The sequence below is a fragment of the Acipenser ruthenus genome, chromosome 18 (assembly GCF_902713425.1).
Source record: "Acipenser ruthenus chromosome 18, fAciRut3.2 maternal haplotype, whole genome shotgun sequence".
NCBI lineage: Eukaryota > Metazoa > Chordata > Actinopteri > Acipenseriformes > Acipenseridae > Acipenser > Acipenser ruthenus.
In genome coordinates, this window is record NC_081206.1 from 30,206,686 (window position 1) to 30,229,224 (window position 22,539).

At 36.6% G+C, this 22,539-nt stretch overlaps 1 protein-coding gene across 5 annotated transcripts; it reads right to left on the reverse strand.

Annotated features, from left to right (window-relative positions):
* Positions 1-14: 14 nt before the first annotated feature.
* Positions 15-21,873, reverse strand: LOC117419823 (estrogen receptor beta). 5 transcript variants are annotated; one of them, XM_034928257.2, is made up of 10 exons: positions 21,764-21,873; positions 14,788-15,271; positions 14,263-14,441; positions 14,014-14,130; positions 13,397-13,702; positions 11,616-11,754; positions 10,466-10,599; positions 6,553-6,736; positions 5,618-5,851; positions 15-5,099 (listed from the first exon to the last, which is right to left on the reverse strand). In XM_034928257.2, exons 2-9 carry the CDS (start codon positions 15,207-15,209, stop codon positions 5,662-5,664), a joined length of 1,671 nt encoding a protein of 556 aa, XP_034784148.2. In that variant the 5' UTR covers positions 15,210-15,271; positions 21,764-21,873; the 3' UTR covers positions 15-5,099; positions 5,618-5,661. The 5 variants fall into 5 exon arrangements, with proteins under 5 accessions (XP_034784148.2, XP_058847943.1, XP_033888989.3 ...); XM_058991960.1 differs by having other exon boundaries at positions 21,607-21,873; XM_034033098.3 differs by lacking the exon at positions 21,764-21,873 and adding an exon at positions 17,830-18,289.
* Positions 21,874-22,539: the final 666 nt, after the last annotated feature.

Below are 22,539 nucleotides of genomic sequence, written 5' to 3' on the forward strand. Positions count from 1 at the left end.
GAAAAAAACACACACTCAATAAAATCATTTATTTGGCATTTACAACACATACATGACACAAAACAACATTTTTTTTTTGCATTTGGTTTACAGTTACAAAAGCATCTGATAAAAGGCACCAATTACATTACATTATTAGTAGTTGAAAACATTGCATGTACTTTACAATAAATGTCAGTTCTTGATCATGTGCCTTTTATGCCAGTTCCTGTTGCTAAATTATACTAAAGGTGCGTTCTTTATGTGCAAAATATTGGGACACTCGCTACTGTGCAGTATCTTCCAGGAATGGGCTAAATTAGATTTACAGGCATCATGTTGATGTTGTTTAATTTGCAAGTCCTCTGCAGGGTAAAAGGATTAGAGAGTGTGAATCTTGGCAACTTTGTCACAGTTCTGAAAATTGGAACAGTGAAGCCACTGCTAATTCAGAAACATTTAGGTGACATTTTGGTGCAAACCAAATGGGCTGTATACTGTATGTAGCTCCAGTAAAATGTGTATTTACTGCTACCTAAAGTAAGCACCCCTTACTCTTATTGGCCAGTAATACAAAATACAGTATGAATGAAATAAAAAGTTACTGTGAGCAGTCCCCTGTCTGCAGTAGCTACAAATGAGGTTCCTAGTTTATTCAGGTATATTGTATTTATATCATTCAAGCCAAACATGTAAATTAACAATGGCCAATTTAGGTTACATGATAATGTATACAGATGTGTTTGTAATATACACATACTGTATTGTATTTTAGAACAATTTAACGATAACATCTTAACAGCATGAATATTAAAATATATATTAATATATATGAATTGTCTATAATAACTTTAGCTATTTGGTTAGCGACCAACAAAAATGGACAGTTATTCTTTACCAAACAAAAGTAGTAAAAAGTTTGTTGAAAGTGAAACACGTTTAGCATTAGATACAAAAGCTGTTTTAGCTGTCTGAAACGAGACAGATTAAAAGAAGGATTACTTGGCAGTCCCCTATCTCCAGTGTTAAAATGCTACAAGGACTTCTTTATCATGTTTCTGAGAACTCTATGCTCAAGAAATGACCGGGGCTGGGGAACAGGCTTGGATGCAAATCATAGTTTTGCTTTTGGCACCAAAACATATTGATGCAATGAAAGTATGCAAAAGCATTTAACTGCACTTCACATACAGGTAGCAGCTGGCTGGATTTCTATACATTGAAACCTGAATGAACCAGTCAGCTGGTCCGAACAAGCGTCGCTGCTTAGATAGGTTGATACTTATCCAAGCTGCCTTTGTCATTCTCAAAATGTCTTTTGAGAGCAAGTGGCCGCTAAATTCAATTTAACCTAATTGCAGGTTTCAGGTGACATATTTAGTGACTAGAGATACAAGTTGTTATAAGTGCTTGACAACATTGAAGGCTGCATGTAAATTGTAAACATTGCCAGAGGTAATCAAAATGATGCAATCCAACAGAGGACAATGCCTGTCACTGGCTTGGGAAAGCTCTTAATAATGTATTTGACAGGCAGTGCAATAAAATTACCCAGCAGCTGTCTTGAATATTATTCTTAGAACGAACGGTCTTTTATTTAAAAAACTGGAAATAGTATTCCTGTGCCTGTTTACTGGACTGAACGTGTAATTAACAGCTGTTGTAATAATTGGTTTCCTTTTCCACATTACATAAAACCCAGTTCCACATAAACTTAACAAGCTAAAAAAACAATCACATTGTTTTCCACATACTGTTCCTGGTATCTCACATAATTGAGTGCATATTGCCTTATTCAGATTGGTCTTTGGCAAGTAAATCAAGACACTGAAAAACTGTATTCTTTCTGTCAGAAAATATCTTTAAATGTCAACTTCACAATGCGTAATTTTTTTTTTTTATATAAAAATTTGATATATTTTCTCATTCCAGAAAATCATGTGACCTGTCAATTGTGTAGTACCGTATAAAGACAAAATAATGACTCCCATTCCTGTCTTGAATGAGGAAACTACATGTGAGCTTTTACCAGTCTACAGCAATTGGAACACAGAAAGAAATACATTTATTATCTAAGGACAATTTCCAGTGCCTTTTTTTTTTACATACATCTAGAACAACTGAAACAAAGCAAATCAATGCGTTTAAATTTAGATGTTGTCCAAAAAGGTTCGTCTTTCATAAATAACTAGGTTTAACTTCTGTTTAACTGTCTAATAGTGAAACAGGAGAACATTAAACACCCAATTATTCATGTTACATGAACTTTATACCATCCAGCACTGTACATGAAAATACCCCAGGAAAATAATGATACTAAAATCCAGGTTTTATAAAGTAAACAGAAATTGCTGAAGCAGATTTGTATTTTCATTATTTCAGAAAGCTCTATTTAAACCTTACATTTTTAGGTCATATACACTACACTATACGAGCAGTAGACTTTTTAAAAGTAAAAATGGTTCAAACAAATACAACCAATTATTGACAGATTTTTCTTTGATATGTTGTTTTAGTGAACACTCAAGCCCAAATAAGAAACACTGATGTCTAAACAGGACAACATTATAAAACACTCCCATTTTAAAATAAGGGAATAAAAACACCCAATATTCCAGTGCTTTAAAAGTGTACCTGGAGGGTACATTCTAGCTATGAAACGACTTGAAACATTTTCAAGGCAGTTAATATAAAATGTCTTTATTTACCAATATATCGATGCAACGTAAATACAAAAGACACCTCTGTGGCCTGTTTTATGCCTGTATTTTTGTGTTTTAAAATGTAATTTGAATATGATTAAGATCTGTATCAATAGCAAGGGCAGATACTGCTAATAAACAGCCTTGCATCGACATGTTTAAGTCAAGGTCTCACCTTGGATCAGGTAAAGCAACTTTTTTTCTGCACTGATGCTGAGAAAACCTTTACTGGACAGTCTTGAGCAATGATAATTCTATAGAATTATCTACAGAATTAACAAATTGTACTTCATAAAGTCAAATGAAACCTGCTGAATAGTGTTACGTTAAAATATCTAATCACATACCGTTTTGTAGTTTTAATGGAAAACTGCATCTATATATTTTGAACTATATATATTGTAAATGGACTGCTGCCACTCGGGTTCGTGCCCCTTTAAAAATATGACCCAGTACACACGGGAATGGATTTTTCTGCGCTGATTTTTTTTAATAAACACAAAATAAAACAAAACAAAACAAACACCTAGCTCCGTTTTGGAGCACTAACTAAACAGGCTATTCCCTGACTAACTCGCAGGACAGCTAAACCGTTTACCTACCCACCACACACAAAACTACGCAGGCTTAACACAGAACCTACTTTCTCAGGACTGCTCGGAAGCAGAGCACCACATCTGCCTCCTTCTACTCAGCAGCCAACAGCAGACTAGCTGCCTCTCCTAAATACCCTGCACCTGGTCCCAATTCCCAATTACCGCCCAGGTGTAGGGGATAATTAAACAATAAAACAGTTAAACAATTAAATTAAACAATTAAACAATAAATCAAAACACAATTAACTCAACCAAAGGTGCATTTTCACATATTTTTTTCTTCAGGGAGGCTTTAACACCCTCCCTGCTGTCTCACAATATATATATACATACATATATATATATATATATATATATATATATATATATATATATATATATATATATGTGTGTGTGTGTGTGTGTGTGTGTGTGTGTGTGTGTGTGTATTGAACTCCCAAGGGTGAATACATATTGTTTTAACAGGAATAAGGGAGTGGCCGAAAGATGTAATCAACATAGCCTTACACTACTGTAAGAAGGTAGCTGTATTATATTCATTCAAATACAAAATGTAAAATGTATTATAGCAATGATTTTTGTATAATATAATGAACTATTTAATTGAATTTCTGTATAAACATTTAATTTAAAAACAGCTAAATATTGTATTCATTAAAAAAGAAAATCATCTGTTTAAAATCACTAATTCATTTTTTATTTTTATAATTTTTAATTTTAGAGATAGGCATGTCATAACAATAGACAAACTGTTAAAGCCATTACACCTCTTTACACACTCCGTTATCCTATTTAAAATGTCTAGTTTTCTTTTTAAATAAAACTATTGGCAAACAAAGGAATCTGCTACTTGCAACTACAACTCAGCAAAACCTTCCAGTCTAGTCTACTAGTTACTAGTCTAGCAACAAATGCATTCTACCCTGTCCTCTGTCTCAGCAGATAATTGCACATTTGGTTTACAGATGAAAAGAGAACTACATAGGATATGGTAAAAATGTACTGCACCTAGGCATAGCATGATTTCAATATCCCATACACATTATATTAAGAGCAGCATGAATGTAGATCGTCTGAATGGATAAACTGCAAATGGCTTACATCAGCATTCCTAGGATTAAAACAAGCCTTCTGAGTCACCAGTTTACACATAGGGCTAACAATGATTATCTCATCCTAAACGCTTAGCTGACAAACAAGAGAGGGTTCATTCTTGCTTGTTTTGAGAATGCGAGCTGCCGTTCAAGAGACTTGTTTATTTAATGATCAATGTAACGGTTGATCATAATGGCTGCCTGATCCTCGACAATGATAACTTGCACACACAACAGTCTGCCCGTCTATTTGTCTATATGTCTATATGCTGGTGGTGCCTGTCTGAGGTCCAGCTGAATATATAAGGAGTGCTTGACTCTTGAACCCATGGCCATAACTTTACATCTCTGCTACACACATTAGGAATTTTCAATGCAGCAGTTCCTTTAAAGCATTTTTGTTTTATGAAAAGAATTCTGCAAACCTCCTCATAATAGCTGTGCTGCTAAACAACAGCATCATCAAGATATGGCTGGTTATTATAGTCTAGCTGTACATAAGGGAGCTTTGATGGTGGTCCTCATTCTTGAAAACAAATTTTAACCTTCAATTTCAAAGTTTTAAGATGCTTTTATATAAGGGAGATCGAAGGGACGTGCATCTGATCTGAGACTTAAATCCAGATAACTTTGGTAGAGGTCTGTGTTCCTTAAACAACCCAACAGTAAAAGCAATGCATCAATTCATAGTGACGGGGGAGGAGTCTGGTCCGACGTTGAAGATATGTCTGGAGGAAAGAACATAAATTCAGTCATGCGATGGAATATTTATAAAAACAGACTAGGCAACATTACTACATTCTTTGGCCTCACCTTTCGAGGTACCCCTGCTCATAAATTAGCTTGCAGATAAGTGGAGAGGCTAACCGTAGGGAAGCCATGGGCAGGGGGGCAGGATAGCTGCCCTTCCCTATAAGATGAAGCCAAAAAGCAGGTGGAGGCTGGGGAGGAGGAGGCGTAATGGATTGAGGTAAGATATCAATCCTTTTGTTGCCGATCATTGGACATATTCTTTATCGAAGGACAAATAAGATACTAGCTGTTCAACTGATGATTTAATCTAGTATTGGAAGCGCCTTCAATATGCTTGATGTTTCTGTGATTTGATCTTGGGTTAAAGCGAGTTCCCTGCCAGAATCACCGCTTTCCTTAATCAGGGAGAATCAATAATGTTCCTTGTCTGCACTGACAGACGGTTAGGTTTTGCAGTCCCAACATTGTTATTGTTTTATTAATTGATACTTACATCCTTCCATTGCATTTTTGGCACTTTGGCAGGGTTGCTCCCTATCAAAATACTTCTGGCTTTGAACAGGTGACAGGCTCCTTGGTTTGTTCCTTTGGGCTGTATTCTGATGACGTGATGGCTGGCATTCTGGGGAAGTGTAGAGTGTGGCCGTGCAGCATCTCCAGCAGCAATTCACGCAAAGGCACTATATTTTTACACTTCATACTGTAGAGGTGCTCAATACCTTTGTTACTACAAACACAACAGAACATTTCGTCATTTTTACATCTTTTATATATTTACAGCATGGAATAAAAACTAGCTAATTATTTTTTTCAGTTTCCCAAATAAGTTAACAGTAACTGCATTTACGAACACATGACAATTACATGCTTTATGGATTTAAACACTGGCTGTTTTAAATTAAAATGACATAATATTTGCTACAATCCCATTCTAGCTTTCAGACTGAAGCACAGAGCGCTACCTACTCATCACTATAAGGTTCTCTGTACTTCTGTGGTCACATTTTGTCTAGAAAGGGGAAATAGGTTTATATATTTGTGGGGAAGATTTGAGCCTGCTTTTGTGGTAGCATTTCATTTCATTAAGATACAGTAAAATTACTTTGTTTAAAGGCCAGCAGTTAAGCAGAAATATCATGCAGAAGCTGCACTCCAAATGTTCTAGCATAGGGCAGCAAGCCTTAGCTTGGGGCTTGTCGAATGGGGAAAACAATATTTCAATTAAGATATTTTTAATGGCTTAAAACAAGTTGCAAAAATCAGAACAGGAAACACATAACACAGTCAAGCTATAGATATGCTTTGTGATATATTTTAATTTGTTATGATAAAACTGCCAGACGAGCCCGACCTAGTATATTAGTAAGTTTAAATGGACTGGCCAAAAGTTCTGCTCACCTCTGCAGCTATAGGAGCTGAATGTCTTACCTTGCATGTCTGATGTGGGAGAGCAGCATCAGGAGGTTAGCCAGGCGCGCTGACTGCTGCTGTAAAGAGAGTCCTTTCTTCGAAATAACCCAGACTAAAGCATCGGTGATTGCATCCAGAAGTTTAAGCAGATTATCTCTACTTTCACTTTTTTCTGGCTTCTCTGAGGGACCGGGGAACATAGCTGAATGGACAACCAGACATTATGTTAAAGCCATTACAGCCTTTATCTTTAACAGAACTTTATCTTTAAAGAAGAACAGTAATGGTAAACTTTCAGAGCCATCCGTAAGATGCCCATTCTTAAATGATGTCATGTTTTTACTTCAGGGCGTCATCACTTTTGAGACTGTAACTCATGAAACATGTCATTTATGTAGCATAGTGCTGGATAGGGAAACACCTGAAAAATCAATCACTTAATGTGCTCGATGTTGCACCTGACTTGCAAAAGGGAGATGCACATTTTTTTCGTATTCCTTTTGCATAACCAGATTTCAGGTTCAGCCCCACCACACATAATATATCAAAGCTTACATTTTTGTCCAACCTCTAGTCTCACTTTTTATGTTTATAAAAGTGGTTATTTGAACTTTTAAGCATATTTAATAAGGGCTGCTCATCTAAGATAAGAATATTGATACAGTACACCCTCGCAATAACGCCCGTCATACTGACTAACCTTGACATTAAAAATGCAATCTGACAAAATGAACAATACTGAACACACCATATTCACTTGCTGTTGTACTGTACATCAGCCTAAAATAAAAAGTGTCAGAGCCTATAATAAAGCTAATTAAGGTGCCAATAAATTAATAACATTTGCAGAACAAACCACTTATGATTCTTCTTTCCTGTAGTATGAATGATTTATGCTATATATAAATATAATGAAAATTACACAATTAAACTATCATCCGTGTATGATCCATGTGTGCAAAGATAAATAATGATTCACTGTTAGTGATAATGTCTCATAATGCACTTAAAAAAAACAAAAACTTATCAGGAAATTTAATTTTCAAAAGCTGGACTGACAATTTCCACTTCTTTTTTTTTTTTATATATCACAACCAATGACTATTAAACGTTTACAATGCTGTCTAGTCTTTGTACTGGCCTGTATCATTTACCATTCACAGCCAAGGAGAACAAAGCTTCTGTGTTGATGGGCCCTGTTCACAAAGCTTTAACCTGCGAGACTTTTTTCCAGTATATTATACGCTTATTCAAACACCTGCATCTACAATGTAGGGGATTTATAGACCCATATTCTGGTTTACTAAAATACCAAGGTTCTACGTCATTGACATTGGAAAAGGCTACGTGGAGTAGAATGCGTTTTAAACACTACCTTTTAACCCAGTGGTGCTGAATCAGTTTCATCCTACCTGATGCCTGATAATACACTTTTCACACTGTGCAACTAATCTTCTCATCTTATTTTCCTATGGTTATGTTATCTTTACTGGCCCACGGATTGTATCCCCTTTCCACTGAAAACTGCGTGTGACCTCAGCTGATATTTTATTCTTGGGCAATGCTTTCTAAACACTGCAATCCTATCCACTCCCAGAGATGGAGTGTTGTTCTCTGTGCTATAGTGGAAGATGAGCCTTTATTGCTCCCACTACTAACAGTAAGGTCTCACTAAGATCACCTTGGAGTTCTCACGTTGATACTAATGTCTTTTACTGTCATTTCTGCAGAGACTTTCTTATCTAATTTGATTGGGTTTCATGATGCTCTTTTAAAAACACATTCAAATGCTGTCTGTGTTCTTCATTCTGCCCTCTTATAATCTCTACCTTGCTTTCATTCTGCATATGTGTTCTAGCAGTGCCCCATAATGTTTAGCACACTATAAAAAACAGTATTCATTTGGTACATTGCCTATTCCAAAAGCCCCTTAACAGTGCAAAGTGATGGGCCCTATTCACAAAACTTTAAAGAATGTTTTTTTTTTTTAAGTATATTTTTTACTAGTTTAACCCTTTGCTGCCCAGTGTCCAATCTGCAAATAGGCATTAAATAGGTGTAGGGACATACCCTGGGCAGTAAAGTGTTAATAATGTTTGCAGTTCAAGAAACAACTGTTTTTAGAGAGGGTTATAATATTATACAGATTTTTCAAAGCACTGCTAAACTTTTAATGTTTATAAACACTATTTAAAAAAAAAAACAGCCATTAACATTCTGTGAATATGTCCCTACATTTCAACAGTATGCACGTTCTGATATATTGCAGGCCCACAATGGTAGTACTTCCATCCCACTAATGAGAGGATTAAACTGTACTGCAGAACATGCCATCTTGTGATGGTTCACCACCACTGCCACCTACTGTATATTTTCAGCACTGCACCAACACCATAAACAGAAGAACAGTGGAAAGATGTGCAAGTATGATCATTAAACATGTCTGAATGTTCACTATACGTACACACCTGTACCTGATTTACTAGTATACATGCATAGTTAGACCAAAACCATAGAAAATCTGCCATTACATTGTCAATATGGGCAACTTTGAACCAACAAGGGTGAAAATTGATGTCAGACCGACTGTAGACTGTACGTAAACAGAATGCATATCAAGGATAAAAGGATTTTCAAAGTGATTGCAATTGAAAAAAGTTTTTTGGTGGCTTCACAAATCTGTCCTACCTTCCCTTTCATTGATATTGCTATATCAGTTTCTCGAACTGCCTCTGTTACTTTACAATCTGTAATTACCGGTATGTTAGAAACATCTGTCATTCATTATGTTTCCTAGGCACAGAACTTCATTCCACTCATTTTAAATGCAAATTTGTTCTTAACGTTGTCGTTTGAGCCTTAAACCTGTCAAGCTTTTGTCTTTTGCTTTCTTTCACTGTAGCACTGCAATTTATTGTGATTGATTTTAATATACTCAACCAAGCAGCTGCTTTTACGTGAATGATGCAACGGGCACAATGTGTGGTTCTCATTGCTGTACGTGACAGATCATTGACTTAAACTAGAACATACTGTTCCTGCAGTTCTCCTTTATGCAAAGGATGCTCTTTTCCTTCCCTTCAATACCTGCCTTTCTGCTGTCATAACGTTTCTTTCCATTGTTTAACAGACTCCAGACAAAAAATAAGTGAACAACCACCTTCTTGTTAATGCAAAACCTTTTGCTCCTCATTTTAAACACCAATATAATCACTGACATGTTTGGAAAGAACAATACATGTTCAAAAATCCCATGTCACCAATGACAGTAACATGTGAATATTTCTTTTTTATTTTAATTGCATATTACCCATTATTCGTCACATTCCTTTCTCATGAGCACCATAGTATATTCGACACATAAATGCTACATTGGAAAGCCAAGAGATCAATTAAATCTTAACCCCTGAGGCTGGAATGGAACCCAGGACCCTGGAACTGTGAGGTAGCAGCGCTAACTACCACGCCACCCCTAAAAATACATTAGTGTGCAAATCTATTAGAACACCCCCTTGCTTCTGTAGTTTAGATTATTTGTGCATATAAAATCAAACCACTGTAACTGAAACTCTTGGAAAATTATCAAAATAGGCAAATGATTGATTGTGTAATTTAATAGGCCACACGTGCAATTCATTTTAAAATAGTAAGCCCAAAGGAACACATAGCTACAAATGGTAAAATGCATGATGCGTTTTAGAAATTGTTTAAGATGCCTAATTAAAGCACAAAGTGGTCGAACATTTTCACACGAGTGCCTGTTGTTTCTATATCACTGATTACTGACCGAAAATAAAAATAAATGACAAATCTTGAGGTGTTGTTACAATAAATGAAACTAATAAAACCAAATGCACAAAACAGAAATGTTCGGACATGTTTTGAAAAGGTTAGTCTGCTTTATTTTCACATTGCACTTCGGCTGACTTACTGGAGTTGAGGAGGAGCATGACCTTGAGGCAGAGATACTCCTCTCGCTGCAGATTCAGCTCTCGGAACTTTGAAGTTATAGCCAAAAGCATGTCGAAAACCTCCACTAATCCTTCCACGCAGTTCCCGTCGTCCCTGAAAAGAATGCATTCAGAAACAAGAGAGATGCTAAAGATACTGACAACGTAAGCATGCACTTTTTTTTTCTTTTGACGTATCATTTCATCAGACACACCCATATCTTGCTTTTGCATGTTATGATCTTCCAGCTAAAGTAATTTGATTTATTAATTTATGGTACCAATTATACAGACGAGAGGAGGATTTTTATAGAACATGAAAGCGTGCACAAGGAGTCTCTCATATTACTAAGCCTAAGGAAAAAGCGCTATTATGGGAACACACCAAGGCCAGCTAAGCTTATATTACACAGTTACTTGGTTTATGGAGTTTTAAAGTCAGATACACTGAGTTCACATCAACTGTTGTTTTGAAGCCAAAAAACAAACACAAAATATGTTACCTGTCGCTTGGTGAACCATTTATTATTTAATGCGACATTCTGTATAGTCAGTCTACCTTACAACAAGTATTGGCATACAATTTTGAGCCTGTTCCTTGTGAAACATCAGTAATCTGAGCAGGCGGCTTGGCTATGGAAGCATGAGTGTCTCCTATAAACAGACATGTGCTGTCTACACACAAGTGTGTGCTTCATGTCATCATGATCTATTGATCTACTAACTCACTTATGGGAGAACACATTTTTAAGAAAGAACACACTGAAACAACAATCAGAGGATCAACAACATTTTGGCAGTCCACTAGAGTGCTTGTAAACATATTTTCCCAGAACATTTGTGCACCTTAAATGGACACGAAGTACGAAATGCAGAATAGCTGAGATAATATTAGTAATCCAATCCATCCCTCCTTGTACACAAAAATCCTGTAATTATGTTAGATACCCTTCCCCTAACAGCCAATAGGACAGCCCAATAAACCTTAAAAAAAGAATAATAATCAGACATCTACCAATCTAAAGCAGTCACAAATATCCAGTCTCTGGTAACAGGTTTCACCATATTTGTTTTGAAACATGAAATTTTTCTGAAACATAAAATTTATTTTTAAGCAAAAAACAGAAATACCTGTTTAAAATAAGGTCAGATGCAAAGACGAGATTCCCTGGATGATTAATAGATCTCCACATGAGCCCTACCATCAGCACCTCTAACCAGCAACACTCCAATAGGCATACCTGGTCATACACACCGAGCTCCACAAACCCTACAAAAACAAAAACAAAAAAAAACCATACATTTTTTTTTTTTTTTTAATCAAATTTAATGAGCAATTTTGCTGCTCATTGTAAACTGAACCAAACGCTCTGAAATAATTATTTTCTATTCATGCACTGTGAAAATTGCATGACAAACTTGCACTGCAACTTCTTAAGGTGTGAGAGAGCAGTATAGTCTCATTTCTAAATCGCTGTATAAAGCTGCCTGGTTCAAACTGTATAATGGCATTGTGATGTGAAATCCTGGGGTTCATTTCCTAACATGTGACTCAGCCTGCCTTCTGTTCCTACCTTGGCGACTATTTTGATATCAAATAGCCTTAGTATCTAAAATTGTTAATTTAGTTTTTTCTTAGTAACTGTATAGTACATTATAATCGTAATATTAAATACAATATTGTTACTGGCTCTGTAACATTGAATTAAAATGCATTGCCATCGTGAAAATGCTTTCAATTTGCAATGCTGACTCACAAACAAACTCATAACCAAGAAACTTGATTAAGAGTTACCGTAGTTGATAGTTATTCCTGGTTTGTAATTTTAATACACCCATTTGCAAATCTTTATATCTGAATTATACTTACATGTCATTTTTCAATGTTAGAAGGGTATTACTGATTGAAGAAGGAGACATTACACATTTCAGTCAGGCTATTTTAATGTTCACTTATACTCTTTAGAAGGCATATATTGTAAAGGTGAAAAGGAAATGAACAATAAACTTATCTGGAAAGTAACGGTAATCATCTTGCCAACCACAATAGACCAGACTGACATCCAATTACCACTTCACTATTCCAAAAGACAAGTCTAGGCAATTTTCCAATTTACCATGAAAAGAAATATCAGTGAACAAGCTCACCAAGTGAAAATCTTTGAGTGTCTGAAATTTACAAGAGCATTATATTGAATTATTGGTCATTGGGAAATGACCCAGACACCATACATTGTTTAAAGAACCACGAAGCTGACCTTTGCTAGTGTCTGTAGGTATACATTAGGAAGTTTGTTTTCCATTTATGGATTTTTAAAGGAAACAAAACATTTACAGCACACAGCAACACCAAATACATATGAATGGTATTTTTTTATTGCAGATAATCTACAATAACAAACACCGCCCATAAAATGTAACTACAAACCATATGGGGGTTGCTGAACACACTGTAGAGTAGGATGTAATAATAAATCTTTATATAGCGCCTTTCAATAGTGGACCACCATCACAAACCACTTTACAGAGGTAGGCTGTGAACAGTGCATTATATGTAGAGTCACTCACAATAGGACATTGATTTAACATCTCATCCACAGGATGGAGCACAGGGAGATTAAGTGATTTGCTCAGGGTCACACAGTAAATCAGTCAGCTGCAGAGGTGGGATTTGAACCAGTGACCTTCTGCTTACAAGCCTTGGACTTTAACCACTGGACCACACTGTCTCTTTATATTTGGAACCTTCTAGAATGTATGGTATGTTCCGAACTTTCAATACTGTACTTCGCAATATTCTTTTCAGTCCCACTGCCCGACTCAGGTTTATTTGTATAAAAGTGGTTTGATTTTTAACATATACTGTTTAGAATTCACAAAGATCCCACATCCCAAACAGGTTACTTCATTACCTGGAATTTTTTTGGCCCAGCTGACCATGTAAACGAGTTCCTTGTCTGCAAGGGTGGTTAATGATGTCATCACGGTGGCCTCAGTGAATGGCTTCATGAGATAGCTCATCAAATAAATCTCAGGCGGTTCAGCCTCTATTACTGAAGACATGAGCATTTCAGGGCTCAGAGAAGTGAAGTGAATCCTCCTTGTCTGCAGTAAGCCACTTTCATTGGTTTTGCTGGCTTTACTACTGGGCTGCACTTGGCCTTGAGAAAGACGCCTGTGTCGTACAATGCGATAATTAGAACGCTCTCTTCTTGTACCTGGTCAAAAGAAACGAGACTGCAATAATAACATTTCCTCAATGCTTAAATGGGGAGTATACATTGTTATTATACATAATTAAATCCAGGGTAAATATAATATAGTTTATAAAGTACTTCACTGCTATAGTGATGGATTGGGTGCACCGTGAAAAACATTTTCCTGTTATATATATTTATATATACATAAAAAATCACGCAATTAAACACTTGTTTACTACCTTTGAAATTAGACTCAATGACATTTTTTAGGCTGAGCAAAAATCAACTGTTGGCAAATAATTTATAATTATTTCAAATAGTTAACCCACCGCATTTCATCATTCCAACTTCATAGCACTTTCTTAGTCGGCAGGCTTGGCAGCTTTTCCTTCTGTTCTTGTCTATGGTGCACTGGTTTGTAGCGGGGCAGATATAATCATTATGCCCTGAATGCAAGGAAAGGAAAGAAACAGGTGTGATTTTACTGGACTCTTGTCAAAGTCATCTGAGACATATTTACAGTACAGTATCACACTGCCAACCATAGTTTCAGATTTCAGTACTTTCAATAGCTATACCTTGGATGCTCCTTTTAAAGAACGCTTTGCACCCCTCACACGACCAGACCCCGTAGTGATAACCCGAGGCAAAGTCATTGCACACCGCGCAGTAGTGCATGGCCTGTTTTGAACCTGAGCAGCGTCCAATGGGATTGGCCTGATCTTCTGAATTTTCCTTTATTCTGTTGCTTTCCTTGCTGACAGATGAAATACAAACATGGGAAAACACACACATAGAAAGAATTATAAAAATCTATTACCTAAATAGAATTACAAACGACCATGCTGTAATCGTTTCCACTTTAATCATAATTACACTGGTGTTGATGAGTTTAAAAAAAACAAAAAACATTAGAGTCTTTTTTTATTTTGTACAATTTGCTAACCAAGATAAATTCTTCAAATATATTCAGTGGGACTTGATTAGTGGTCATGCATATGCGGATGCATAAATTTGATGACAAACAAAGTGGTTCTGTATGGAAGATCACACAAGTGCTAATTTAAAGGATGAGCTCTTCCAAAAAAAACACCAACATGTACCTGCTCACTGACTGTATTTGCTCTCTTCTTGATCTCTCCTCGTTCCAAGGGCTCCTTGGAGGATCTGTATGCATCTGCTGGCACTGAAGGGCTAATGAGGAAACATGGCTTGGTGGAGGCCAGAATGCAGAGGGGCTCAAACACGGTCTTACTGTCGGTCTGTCCGGAATGCTGCCATTACTGTGCCCACTGTACCCACGCATCGAAGGACTATAAAATGCCACTGCTGTGTAATCGTGGTTGCTATCCCTATACGGGGAAGGGATGCAAACAGCATGTTGTTCCATCATCAATGCAGGCATCGCCCCGCGGCACGAAATAGGGCAACTGATTCTCGGCGAGCAGGTCATTCCTGACACTTTGCTTGGTCCAACATCTTGTAGTTGAAGCAAGTGGGGTTCTTCATTTGACAAAGCTGTCATGTTGAAACCAGGCCCAGGCGTTTTGCTTTGGTTTTTGACTAAATCATTACAGGGGCTTCTTTCTGAAATCACAGAAAAGAGAAGTGTCAGGCAGGGAAATGATAACTGAGGAAAAAGGCAAAATTTAGGGATCATCAGTGACAATGGTCCAAGATAGGAACTCAAGAGATGTCGGAGGAGAAATCATGATAATGATTTTGACGTATTCAACAATTTAGTTAACTACTTATTTTGCCTCATTGATCCTTAGCACAGACTTACAGTGCAGTATAGTGCTGACTACTGTATGTACCTGACCTGTATTGCCATTGAAGATCACTTGGTGGGGTAACTTATGAATTTAGAGAATTCATAAAAACTTTGCAAAGCTATAGTTATTTCTGACTGTGGTCAAACACAATTAAAAAATGGGCATGATGCCTGTAAAAGTCACTGTAGGAGCCACGCCAGCTCTTTTATTAGCTGTAAAATATGAAGTCTCATATGACCATAATTAAAGGTATGAGTTAAAGCCCATTTAATACAAGTGAGAGATGCAAATATTCCGTACTGTAGTTTATTGCACCAGTTGCTCTTCAACTCTCCACATTAAAAAAAAATGTAATGAGGGATGACTGATCATCATTTTAATTATATATTCATGTCACTGCCAACACAACCATAGCAAAATGCATTTTACAATTAATACTAATAGATCTGGGTATACAGATCATTTTCTGTATCATTATGCTAAGATATAAATATCATAGAATATGCCTGCGTTTTGATTTAATTTGCTCAATGTTTATGATGGATCTGTAAAGAAAGCAAAAACATCTTCAAGGTTTCTTGGCTTCTGCTGCTTTCAAGCACACAGGTCAAGATACGTGCCTAGAGTGCTTTTCAAATTTCAGCATTGAGAAAGACAATATTGTGAAATATCTGTCATTGAATTTATTACGTTTCTTTTAGTACTTCTAAATTCAGCACTATTAACTTTTTTATTTTATTTTTAGGCTGAAAGATGACAGGAAAAGTAGAAGCTTTTCAATGAACAGTACTCAAGGCTAGGGGCTTGTTTGTTACACAGCATATGTTTTCACTACTGTTGCTTCTCATGCTTGGAATTAGTGGTGGCCTCCATTGGACATTTTGTCCAAACCCCCACGATAAACCACAGGCCTGAATGTCAAGGGGTGTTTAGGTCTGGATATTGCTTTAAAAGCTGTGAGAAGATTGCCCCTCATATTCTTCAGCACTGAATTCTATAAAAAATAATAATAATAATAAAATAATAAAGCAGAAGCTAAGATTTGTATACGTGGTCTGTAGTTGCAGTGTGTAATCTGAACAGTTCATGAATACTAGCTGTGTTTTTTCGGCTGCCAATCATTTCGATTGCATTTCCTTGGCAACTATGACTAAACGTGGAAAGCACCTATGCAAGCAAGCAAGCAAGCTATAAATGGCAAGAAGTTTCATAAACGGTAATTGTAAAAAAAAAAAAAAAAAAAAAAAGCATTCTCTGCCTTTACAGCTTCCCCTAGGCTTGTACATGTGGGGATCTTACTGAGCCAAATGAGCAAGATATATTGTTGTCATGTTAATGTATTCTATTGACTACTGTACTGTTCATTAAATTATGTTCAACTCAATTTCGGAGAAACTCAAAAAAGATGACATTCTGTGATCATTTGCTGAAAGTCTAAAAATAAGCTGTTCTCCAGCATTAATTACCATTTAATTGTAGAGTGTGAACTCGGCAGGTCTTGATTCAATCACACATGTATCATCTTAAATGCTGCTAAACTAAACCCACTAAAATCCAGCAGTTTTTTGTACTAGCAATTTACATGTTTATATTTTATCAAGTCTAAAAGTCACAGCAGGTTACAATGTATTTATTTGATGATGCTGCTTATGTTCCAGACACTAGTACACCGTTCTGTTGATTTTATACGCATACATTAGCATGCCAAGCTTTTGTTTAATTGCAGCTGCCCTACTGCACCAAAAAAGTAACGTTAAAGCAAGGCAGAACCCAGGAACGCAGAAGAGGAACAGAAGAAACTTCAACTTCCATGTCTCTCCTCTGACCCTCACAAAAAAAAAACCCTGAGGTAACTCCATTACACCAGCTGGCCTTCAAATTAGTAATACAAATGAGAATTCCCCTTGTCTGCAATGTATGCAAATGTACGTGGAAGGATCTTCTTGACTTCACAAGGGGCCTGATATTGGGTACCCGTGCAACCAGTCCGTCCCTTAAGGCAGTGGCTGCATTGACCAACATGTCTATCAAGACAGTCTCAAAGGTATTCCTCAAGTGCCACTGTTTGCAAAAAAAATGGAAACGGGTCACAACGGAGCCTTCAAACATGTGAAAAGCATTGTGACAAGCAACAGACGTGATACAGTATGTAAGTAGGTAGCAGCTCATTCTAATGTTGCAGACAGACAACGCATATCTTGGAAGATAGATGAGCTAAATGAGCACTGCCCCCGTCTACACACACGCCTGCTAAAAACGAATCACCTTTTTGTCTAATCTTTCAAAAGTCACCGTTAAATTTGACTTGGCAATTACAGCATTTTAACAACAATCAGATGCAGTGCCATACAAAACAATAGAGTAACTTACCTTATCCTCTTCTAGTCTTTACATAGCATATCGGTTTTATTGTTTCTTTAGAACAGAAACAAACCTGACCTGTTGGTTGCCCTTTGGACAGAGGAAGCCCGTGCCTGACTTGTTGAGCATGCATGCTGGCAGCAGTCCATCGAACAACAGCCCAAACAAAATGAATGGCAGCTCTGTCCCTGCTAATCCTGCAGCTCAGGTGTGACTGGGTTTGTGTTTCATGATTTTAAAGGGCCAGTATGAGATCAGGATTCTACATGGCTAACATGAGGTAAACACTGCACCAGACCTAACCATACGCCACCTAATTTAATCCTACAGTGTTGGGTTATAGCACACCCCAAAATGATTTCTAGAAATTAATTTAGCATATTGTTATTATTGCATTGAATCTTATGAATTTATAGCAAAAAGGTATTCACCCCCCGACTTACGAAAGTAAGCTTTGTGCTTTTTCTTAATTGAGGATTATACAGCTCTTTTTTTTTTACATGTTCATCAAGTCTACAGCAGTGTTTTTAAAAAATTTTTTAAAGCGTACACTTTTACTTTTAGTGACCTTTAGAATGCGTGTCTCAACAACGTGGTGATCTTTAAATAAACAGATACAGAAGCCAAGACCTTGAATGACATTGGCTTAAATGCAGAATTACAAAATTTACTTTTGATATCCACAGAGGCTGCAGGTTAAGACTTTTTTTATTATTTTTTTTTATTTGATCTCAAGGAACAAAGGTAAAGGCATTGATGCCTATCTTTCAGCTGAACATAAAATGGATTAAAAGAATGGACTGCACTGCTATGAAGAGATATAATAAAAGCACTGATCATACAACCAGGCTGTGTTTCCTGATAGAACTTGAACATTGACCTGCTAGCCCTATGTCTATTATATGAACATAAGTACACAACAGTGATTATTGTGTATCTTAAAATGTATTTGGACAGACTCACTGCAACTCCCTGCCCTATTTTAGAGTTGAACTCCATTACATGTCTTTGTTTTAAATATAAATATACAGTACCTTTCCTGTGGAAGTGATGAGTGTCATTGAGGCATGTTTGATCCACAGCTGGCTTGAGAAATATTTTTTGAGGGGGAAAACTGCAGTTTTAATGTGCCGTTAAAAATTGTGATGTTATGCTTATCAATACTGCTGCATTATACTGCTGTTTAAACTCTGCCAGGCACCCTGGCTAAACATTGGTCTTAGCATTGGGTGAAGAAAAGCATACGTCTGAGATGAGATTTTTTTCTATTAAACGTGTATTTCTAAATATTAACCTATTCCAGCCTAGTTAAACACAGCAGGATTCAAACCTAGGAATGTAGCAGATATGAACAACTATAAGCAGGTATACAACTAACAAGAGCACTGATAGAAATAGTTGCTACATATTGTTGAACTGGCTTGTTCTACCATTAAAAAAAAAAAAAAAAAAAAACTCCGTGAGGTATACAGCTATGGGTTTTGCATCACCCTATGCAATTAACTAAGTTTGCGTTATAAAGTCGAATGAAACCTTCCGAACAACGTTATGTCTGGTGTAGGGTCAGAAAGTGGTATATCGTCCGAATGTGGTACGCACATTCTGACGATTGTCTGAAACAGACTGTTGCCAGGATGTTAATAACCATGAAAAGAAACATCACAGGAAGCAGCACGTGGGGACGTGTAACGCTATATTTTTTTGGAACTCCTCTCCTTACTCTTTAACATTGCCTTAAAACAATATGCAGATTTAATCTCGTGAAATCAACCTTGTTTTCAAATGTTTACATGTGATTGTGTTCCCTCATTTAAACAGATGAATAGAATATATAATAATTGTAATAAATGAGGTGCATGCTGCCTGTGTGTACCAATGACTCAGCATTGGATAAGTTATGTTGGCTATAGCTAAATAATAAAGTTTGTAGATAAAATAGTGTTTGTAGTACACCGCTTCACTCTATATACAAATGTTAACATGTAAACGTCCAGCAACGTTTATCTACAGATCCTGGCTAACTAGTAAGTGCGACAAAGTGCCGTTCGTTTTTCAACAGCGAAGTCTAGTGGGTATATTTTGCGGTGCGTAAACAAGGGAGACAGAATTTGTCAATGTAAAAAATACAATGTTTTATTTTTTCTTAAAAAAACAAACAACAAAACACAAAAAATATATTCCAGCAGGAATCCCTTATCTCTCCAAACCTAACCAAACTTAATTGGTTAAATGGCCCTTTCAAACGACAACATTTATCACAGCAGGAGTGAACTTGGTCATTGAGTATAGTGCCAATATTAATGCATGAAATAGCAACAAAAAAGAAAAAATATACAGAATATTAAAATGTTTGCACAACTACATTACACTGCACTGCATCCCTATGATAAAAAACAAACAAACCAACAACCCCATGTGGACTGTGGACTCCACTTGGAAAACTGCTAGGAACTACACTACGTGCCGTTTGTAATAAATAGGCGTCGAGAGTCTCCCGATCGGAATAAAAACAGCGTGCCACGAATAGATAACGGGTAATTACAATTATTTAAAATGAAAAATAAATATAAAAATGGTAATATTTTCGGCAGACCATTAACTTGTTTTCCCCCCTGGATTTTACTTTTGTTAAACAACTTTCGGTTCACTCAGAGCACATTGTTTTTTTCCAGTAGAATAAGTAAAATAAATGAACAATAAAAATAAACACCTTTGTTGATACCACCCAAGACGTACCGGGGCGACGGGGAGAACAGTCAAGAAAAATTGCATGAAAAGCATTTATTAACTTGCTCTTAAGCGATCAGCAAAAACAAATACTGCTCAGTTATCGTTGTGATCTTATATAGCCCCCTACCTTTATAGCCTATTGCACTTAAAATACACATTTCGTATGACAACAATTTAAAAAGTTATATTGACAGCTTTAAAATTAGATCTCCAGCCAAGGCTCTAGTACAGTCTAAACTGGGCACGTTGATTCGAAAGTGCTGCGATTGACTGCTGCACAGAAAACTACGAAGACAAACTGCAGTTCACCCACAACAATTTTAGACAACCCATTGTGTTGATCATCAGTTAAAGTCGAAGACATTTGCAGAACTGAAAAAACAATTCATATAAAAATAACTTTGAAGGGACAAACTATGTACATCGTACCACTTTCAAATGCGTGTTTCCATGTTTTCTGAGATAAAATCATTTGCGCATGCCCGGACAAGCGCAGGACTGGGCGTATCATTTTTTTAAATCGTACTGCAAATTAACACAACACCGGTAGACTTTTGCATTTGATTACATGATGTTAAATAAAATATCTATTTTTTTTCATATATATATATATATATATATATATATATATATATATATATATATATATAGAGTTATTATTAAATTATGTCTCAATCCTAAAATTCTAGGTGATGCAAAACTTTTGGCCATAGCTGTATATTCTATTGAGCTACTGTAAACAACTTTACAATGTATAACAACTTTACAATACAATTTCACAATGAATGCAGTTGGTGACCAAGAACATCTGTCACGTTGTCATGTTCACCAAGGCAGCAAGTATGTTGGCAAAGAACTAAACCGCCTCCACTGTACAAATAACCTTTAAAAATGAAGCTGGCAATATCATCAACCAGAACAACGTGATACACGCATTACACAGCTGTGCAATTAAAATAACGTAAATGACACGACTAACACAACACATATATGCAAACCTGCATCTCTCATGCTGACTGGATCGTCGTTTTCTGTGTCTCAGGCTGAAATACTTACTGTATTTGAGACTCAACTTCTGCAAAAAGGCTTATCTTATTTCTCTTATTTTTCCAAATTCCGTAGTACGCTGCCAAAAAAGTGGAGAGCAACAGTCCCGAAAAATTAACTTACAAATTGCAGAGACTGGCTATACTGGAGGTGCCTAGTAATATACCTGTCCGCCTCGTGATGTGATTGATTGGTGCTTTAACTGAGCTGTGTGCTGCTGGATGTTGTGCAGCGGGATCAAATCACTCCACGATGGATGTTGGTAGCGATGTGGTATTTCCTTTGCTCAAGCAAGGCATATTTAAGAGAGCGGCCGCGACGTCACGAACCTCTCCTCCTAAACCCGCCTTTCCCTTGAACTTATGAAACTGTCTGCTCTTCGGAATGAAGTTATACTGGAATTCGATTTTTTTTTTTTTTTTTTTTACAACAGAGTACACGTCTCGCTGAGGTGGTCGCAGATAAACTAAAATACATTGTAATTAAAATACATTGTAAAATGTTTTATCAAATAAAGTATGTCACCTCACCAAAAGCGTTGAGAGTGGGTTACAGCCCAAATCATAGGACCAGGATGAACATTAAAGCATGCACACACTGAACTTAGCATTGAACTCCAGCAGTTCATAAGAGGCTCTTATTAATATGAATAGTCCTATTCATATGTGGGATTACTGGTGTTTTCACCATGAATGATTCCTGCAGCATGATCTTTGAGCAAAATGTTTTTATTTATTCTTTGTATATATTAGTAGGTGCTGCAGCAGTACAGATGAAACACTAGGGAGTCGAAACAGGGAGTCTGGGGTCAGCTGTTATCTGATTCCATTAACATGTACCCACATATGAGGTAGGAGACGTAGACGGTAACAAATATTGGCAAACCACATCTGGGTTGTTTTTTAAATAATTAAACAGGATGCATTCTCATCGGGTTCAGAT